Source organism: Pundamilia nyererei, unplaced genomic scaffold, assembly GCF_000239375.1.
Source record: "Pundamilia nyererei isolate P.nyererei 1_Seehausen unplaced genomic scaffold, PunNye1.0 scaffold00411, whole genome shotgun sequence".
In the NCBI taxonomy this organism is placed as follows: Eukaryota; Metazoa; Chordata; class Actinopteri; order Cichliformes; family Cichlidae; genus Pundamilia; species Pundamilia nyererei.
In genome coordinates, this window is record NW_005187812.1 from 293,278 (window position 1) to 300,966 (window position 7,689).

The following is a 7,689-nucleotide window of genomic DNA, read 5'->3' on the forward strand; positions in this document are numbered from 1 at the left end:
GAGAGAGAGAGAGAGAGAGAGACATGCACGCACTTGTATGGTGGTTAGCATTTTGCATGTAAATATGTGCACAGTAGATGTTCATAGTGTGGACATGTGGATGATTGGCTTGGTGCGTGAATGTGATAGGGTTTGACATTTGGCACACCACCATAACTATGTTGTTGTTCTGTATAGTTTAGCTCTCCCCAGTAGAAATAAATCTGAAATTGTTTCCTAAAAACATATTACGCCATTAGCGTGAGTGAATTTGTGTGCGTAGAAACCAGCCAATGTTTTAGACTTTCTTTTTATCATTTTCTGATTTTCCCATTTCCGACCGTCTTATTATTTTCCTACCTTAACAACAAAATAGGGCTTTTTATATCAACATAAACCACCACTATGATTTCTTTAATGACTTGTATGTTTAATCTGTTTAATCTATAATCTGCTGTAGTTAACTATTTCTTCGTCTTTCCTTCACATGATGATGCTTCTAATGAATATAAGACAAACCTAATTTATTCCAGTGTTCCCACATGCAGGAAAACATTCCATTATCATGTGTCATCCTGTTATAAACTATTCCACTTGCCAAAGACCCCAATAAATGTCATAACATCGTTTCGTCCTATTTATGTTTAAAACAGCTTTATTACACTCACCTAAAAAGATCAGTTACCCAAGAGCAAAACTATGTGTAAGTATGTACAATAATGGGGGCAATTCTTTCCAAATGAAGAAAGATCATTCGTCTTTAACATCCTGTCCCAACCTTTTTAAAATAGAAAAAAAAGTATCCTTTGTGAAGGGTTGGGAGTGCAGATTGAGAGAAACAAGTCCCTATAAGGGGGGAAAGGAGAAAAGAGGACTGGAATGTCAAAATAAACTCTCATTCTGGCAAGGCTTCATAGGTAATAGATCAACATCCCTTTTTCATGCTAGGAAATCTGTTTTAGGCGCTGTGCACAGTACCTCTGTTTAACTTAAGGCATCTGGATGCTGGGTTTTGCTTTAGTAGCTTAACTGAAGGGCAAGAGGAAATCAATATAGCCAGAAAACACACAGTAGACCTGCAGCAAGTCATAGAAATGTTTATGTTTATATTAAACCACAAAATTCTGAATGTTTTTTTATAATCTTGCTTCTAATAGCAACTTCTACCTCTTGTTATCCCCTACACCTCACCAAACTCCACCATCCAAATTAGTCATGTCTTTGACATCTCAGAGAAGTAAACTGTCTTTCATTCTTTTTGCAGAACACTTTCTCCAGCGTCTTTCACATGGATTATGAGGAACTGGTGAAGGACTTTGCTGGTGAAGTCCTAGATGCTCCAAAAAGGTAAGAGGATCACCCTCAGCACAAGCCTGTTAAAATGACATTCGAGTGTTAATGACTTTATTTCTTCAGGCATACTCTAGCTATTTTCATCAGTATTTTTGCAATGTTGAAAACTGTCCTTTCTCTCTCCCTAAGAGGCCTTTAGATGATGTTTGCATAATGGGCACTTGCACAAAGATCTATTATCATCATGTAGAAGGAGATGTTTTGGAAGTAATGAAAGTCTTATTATGCCCCTTCAGTCACACTGAATTGATACAGTGTAGACAAGAACGAGGGGTTCAATACTCTTAAGTTTGCTGAGCTGATTTGCAGCCTGTTGGGATCTTTTTAAGGTAATCCAAATTCTTCACCTGCCATGTTCCTAGATATTCAAATGCAGGATTTCAGTACAAAGCTTTTGGTCCTCATTAGCTGGACCCTTTTGGCTTCATTGCACTGTCCTTAGGTTAAAGTTGACAGATCTTGGGTTACAACCCATTTACCATGATGATGTGGACACTTTTACTGACTTGGAGGCCATCTGAAACCTTTCTCAGAAACCATCCATTATGAAGTTGTGTAAAGCGTGTTGAGTGTTCAGATAGAGTAGAAAAGTGACATATAAGAACCAGTCCATTTAACCTGCAACTTTCCAGTTAGTACCATTGATCAATGGGGTTTGATGAGTGGTTGTTGACCAGTGGTCATGATAATTTGCATATTAATGATTGAGGAACTGACCTCACAGCCCATTGTTCATTTCGTGGGCTTGTTTCAGTCATTGTGAAAATATACTGTTGATAAGATTGGGGAAACCTGCAGTCAGCTGAGACTGAAGAAGTCACTTGGATGAGTGATGAAAAGTTTCTCCTGCTGAAAACGCTACGTCCAGATGAACAGAATCAACCAGTCCATTTACCATTTAACAGTCATTAGGGGTAGTCACATCCATAGCAGGACATCTCTGTCATGGTCCTGGGTCGTTGATCCAGCATTTTGTGTTCATTATTATTATTATTATTATTATTATTATTATTATTATTATTATTATTATTATTATCTTATGTTTGGGGGGTTCTGTCTATATGTATTTGGGGTTGGATATTCTAGGTCTTTGGTTATCGTTTATGCTCCCGGTCAGTTTCGTGTTGTAGGTTTCGTCAGTGTATACTTCCTGTTTTACTTTGTATATCCATGTATGACTCCTCTGTGTTCAGTTTTGTGCTCTCCCTGTCTCATCTGTGTAATTAGGATCAGCTGTGCCTCCCTCCGGTTTGCCATTTTGTGTTCCTCAGCACGTGTATACATAGTGTCTGGTTACCTGTGTTCCCCGATGGTTCGTCTGTGTTATTCTGCGTCATTGGGTCATCTTTGCGTCTCTCTGCTCCACATTCTGCTCTCCATTTGCAGCTCTCCATCCCCTGTGTACCTCCTTATGTCTTTCCCTGCATGTGACTTTGTGAGTTATGGTTTCGTGTTTTGTTATTATTAGTGTTCCCCAGTTTAGGTTTATGTTAAGTTCTGCCCTTGCTTTTGTTATTGTGCACTGTGAATAAACTCACTCGCACCTCCGCCGCTGTCGGCAACATTCACTCCACCACACGACTGCTGCCCCAGCCGTGACAATCTCACTCCAACTAAATAAACAATTTCATTCACAGTATTCTCAAACTTGGAGACTTGAAGACGGGTGATCGGTAATAACAGTGTGTCCGGAAGGGATGTGACTGGGAAGGACCTAAACCCAAGTGGCGTTCTTTTATTGGACTTATGTGCTAACCACAGTTTGTCCATTATAAACACCAAATTTAACCACAAGGGTGTTCATAAGTACATGTGGCAAAAGGACAGTTGCAGGTCGACAATCAATTTTGTAAAAGCAGGTTTGCGGGCTATATTCTGGACACTAAGTGTAAACAGGCACTCAATTGTGAACTGATCATCACCTAGTGGTGAGTTGGATCATGTGGTGAAGGAAAGGCCTGGTGCATCCAGACATATAGTGAGGGTGTACTGGCTTCATCTGGAAGAGGCCCAGTAAGCAAGGTATTCGGTTCCCACTTCCAACATGTTCTGCACCCCCTCCTGTCATGGTCCCATTTCAAATCAGATAGTGGTTGCTGGAGGTGACGGGAGCCATCAAGCTGAAGAAGAGGTTGTATAGGGGCTCGGATTGTCTGTAGAACTCTGGAGGGAGCTGGCAGGCCAAGTGAAGTGCAGTTCTTGCAATAGCTCAAACAAAAACTCGGGTGTGGGAAGAGCTCGGTAAGGTTATGGAACAAGACTTTTGATTGGCCTTGAAATTATTCTGGTAAACCACCAAGCAACTAAGAAGCCAAAAGTAGTGCTTTACTCACACAGTGTATGATGTGCTGCTGACTTCCACTGAGCATGTATTTGGGCAGTGGAAGGAATACTTTCAGGGTCTCCTCAATCCCACTGACACATGTTCTGGAGAGGAAACAGAGTCTGGTGACGAGGGGGGGGGGGTGACTCGTCCATGTCAAAAAGCTTCCACTTTGATGGCCTCATCTCTGCTTTTGGTGAATAATGTGGTCCTGTCAGCTTCATTGGTTGGTGCTAACTTACACTTAATTGTCCTGGTCTGTTGGTCATGAGTCAAGGGAGAGAGGAGCAGGTGATTGAGAGATGGATTCATGAAAAAGTAGATTCTATTAATCTGGATGTAGTGTTTTTAGTGGGAAAACTAAAATTGCTAGATGAACGGAACAAACTTTTTTGGATTTCTTTACCTGGATGATTAAGAAACAGATGGATTTACAACCTCTGAGCAATAACAGAAAGAATTACATTTTGGATACAAAAAGCAAAAATTAGCTTTCTCCAAAGGCTAGCTGTTCCTTAGAGATAGAGTGAAAAGTTCAGTCATTCAGGATGAACTCAGAGTCACTCCTCCTCCTCACTAAAAGGAAGTAACTGAGTTGGTTTGGGCATCTGACTAGGATACCTCTTGGCTGCCTTCTGGGCAAGGTTTTCTGTGCATATCCTACTCATAGGAGTCCCCACGGTAGACCCAGGGAACACTGGGAAAGATTACATCTCTCAGCTGGCCAAGGAATGCCTTGATGTTCCCTCGGATGAGCTGAAACAACTGACAGGGGAACTATTGAACTGTTCTACACTCAACAAAAATATAAACGCAACACCTTTGTTACTGCTCCCATTCCCCATGGGATGGACGTAGAGACCTAAAATTCATTCCAGATACACAATATAACCATCCCTCCCAAACAGTGGTCACAAATCAGTCCAAATGTGTGGTAGTGGGCACATCTGGTATATTGAGATAATCCACCCACCTCACAGGTGTGCCACATCAGGATGCTGATCTGACATCATGAGTAGTGCACAGGTGTACCTCAGACTGCCCACAACAAAAGGCCACCCTGGAATGTGCAGTTTTGTCTCACAGCAAAATGCCACAGATGCCACAAGCAATGAGGGAGCGTGCAATTGGCATGCTGACAGCAGGAATGTCAACCAGATCTGTCGCCCGTGCATTGAATGTTCATTTCTCAACCATAAGTCGTCTCCACAGGCGTTTCAGAGAATATGGCAGCACATCCAACCGGCCTCACAACCGCAGACCTCGTGTAACCACACCAGCCCAGGACCTCCACATCCAGCAGGTTCACCTCCAAGATCGTCTGAGACCAGCCACCCAGACAGCTGCTGGAACAATTGGTTTGCACAACCAAACAATTTCTGCACAAACTGTCAGAAACCGTCTCAGGGACGCTCAACTGCATGCCCGTCGTCCTCATCGGGGTCTTGACCTGACTCCAGCTCGTCGCCGTAACAGACTTGTGTGGGCAAATGCTCACATTCGATGGCGTCTGGCACGTTGGAGAGGTGTGCGCTTCACGGATAAATCATGGTTCACATTGTTCAGGGCAGATGGCAGCTGAGAATGTCCCAGTTCTTGCATGGCCAGCATACTCACCGGACATGTCACCCATTGAGCATGTTCGGGATGTGCTTGACCGGCGTATACGACAGCGTGTACCAGTTCCCACGAATATCCAACAACCTCGCACAGCCATTGAAGTGGAGTGGACCAACATTCCACAGGCCACAATTGACAATCTGATAGACTCCATGCGACGATGTGTTGCACTGCATGAGGCAAATGGTGGTCACACCAGATACTGACCGGTTCTGGGTCCCCAGACCCCCAATAGTGCAAAAAACTGCACATTCCAGGGTGGTCTTTTGTTGTGGGCAGTCTGAGGTACACCTGTGCACTACTCATGATGTCAGATCAGCATCCTGATGTGGCACACCTGTGAGGTGGGATGGATTATCTCAATATAGCAGATGTGCCCACTACCACACATTTGGACTGATTTGTGACCACTGTTTGGGAGGGATGGTTATATTGCGTATCTGGAATGAATTTTAGGTCTCTACGTCCATCCCATGGGGAATGGGAGCAGTAACAAAGGTGTTGCGTTTATATTTTTGTTGAGTGTATATATGGTTTTGGTTGCTCATTAAAAGTTTGTGTATATTATGACTACTAGTGCATTCTTATGCTACATCACTGGTTGCCTGTTAATATGATGCAATTATAATATGTCATGCATAATTAAGGTTTTGTGGGTCTAAATTGGAAGTTATTTTTGTGATATTAAAATTATATTATACATTTATAAGGTCTTACAGGTGCATAAACTTTACAAATAAGCCACTTTAGCAAGTTGTGTATATATTTGCCATGGCAGGAAAAAATTTATGATCAGTAGTTTTTATCTCTGTGTCCTGTTTGTTCTCTAGAAATGATAAAATGTCGCAAATAGTATAATGGTCATTTGTAAGGGAGAAACGGGAAAATAAGAGTCGTGAAATGATTTGAAAGGAAACACAAAGAGGTGAAGTCTGAGTTCCCAACACAGGGTTAAATGGTTTTAGTATTTACAGCCAGGATGAGTAGAGGGCCATGGTACAAGGGAAAGGATTTGGGAATCTGCAGTTGTAGACTTGGGTTGCAGCCAAGAGGGGTGAATAAGAACTAATCTGATTTAAGATACAATGAGATAGAGATCCTTCCCCTTTACTCCCTCCCACTCACTCGTCTTTTGGCATGCTGCTCTCTAGGGCGGCCTGACCTCCACAGTTGCTATGTAGCATCTAAAATTCAATCTTAATCTCATCCTAAGCAATACAATTGGATTGCATGTTTGTATTTGTGTGTGTGTGTGTGTGTGTGTGTGTGTTTGTGTGTGCAGTTAAGTGTGCATTCACTACATTTTCTGTGTATCAACATATCCATATATAACCTATGCATATATGTTAGTGCTTTATGTGATTTTGATTAGTCAGTTTGGTTTGCCTGGGGTAAGAAGAAGAAAATGCTATAGTTTGATGGATTGCATATTTATAGGAGAAGTGAGAATAAGATTTTAGACTAATAAGAAGCAGATAAAATTGGATTTTAGTTTCTGATAAGTTTCTAATTAATGACAAGTTTCTGAAAATAAACTCTGCATGAAGTGCAGCCATATCAGCTTGCAGCCATGGATAAGTGTAAAGAGCTCACTGAGATTGAGTGTGGTACTATAACGGGATGCTATTCCTAGATATTGTGCTATCAACTTTCTAAATAGTATTACTGCAAAGTGAAAGTATTTAGGAGGCATAGTACCTCAGACACAAGGCTGAAACCCACATAAAATGACAGAGCATTATTGTCAAGTGCTGAGTCATATAGTGCATAAAATTCACCAACACTCTGCTGCTAAGAGAAGTGTGAAACCCCAAAAGTAGGGATATTACTATTTTCCACCAAAAAACATTAAAAATGTAGCTTTATGAAAATAAATACAATATGACAGAACAAACCAACTCAATAAGTAAAATATTAATACAGAAAAGTGAAGAGCTTAATAAATTAAGATCTAAATATGATTCAATAGGGAGCTTAAAACGAATGCAGGTATTGTGGTAGTAAATATACAGTACATGAACGTAGATAAAACTTTAACCAAACTTTAAAGTAGTTCCTTAACTTTAACGTAACTCTTTAATTCTGTGATATTATTTAGTAATGTGTGTATTTTTTATTGCATATTTCATAAACATTCCTAACTGTAAAATTGCAATATAAGCAAACAAATGAAGCCTGAATATAACATGCTATGTAATGTAGCAGTTTGTAGACCCAATTTGAAGCTAATCTACTTAAGAAAATATACAGCTCAAGAATCGAGAGGAAAGCTCAAATCACACATGAGATTTTGACTGAAATATTCAAGTTGAAAAATATTTAATGGCGTGGACAACAAATTGTACTTGAGGGTGCATGGGAGTTTGCCCAACCAGTCTACATGTGTTTTGTGGACTTGGAGAAGGCATTCGACC

At 40.9% G+C, this 7,689-nt stretch overlaps 1 protein-coding gene across 4 annotated transcripts in view; it reads left to right on the plus strand.

Annotated features, from left to right (window-relative positions):
- pde5ab (phosphodiesterase 5A, cGMP-specific, b) overlaps positions 1 to 7,689 on the plus strand; it is a 114,862-nt gene that overhangs the window by 68,021 nt on the left and 39,152 nt on the right. For all 4 annotated transcript variants that reach the window (XM_005753202.1, XM_005753203.1, XM_005753199.1 and 1 more), the window contains exon 8: positions 1,244 to 1,326. In XM_005753202.1, the coding sequence (XP_005753259.1) occupies positions 1,244 to 1,326 (83 nt within the window). The remainder of the gene's footprint in view (positions 1 to 1,243; positions 1,327 to 7,689) is intronic.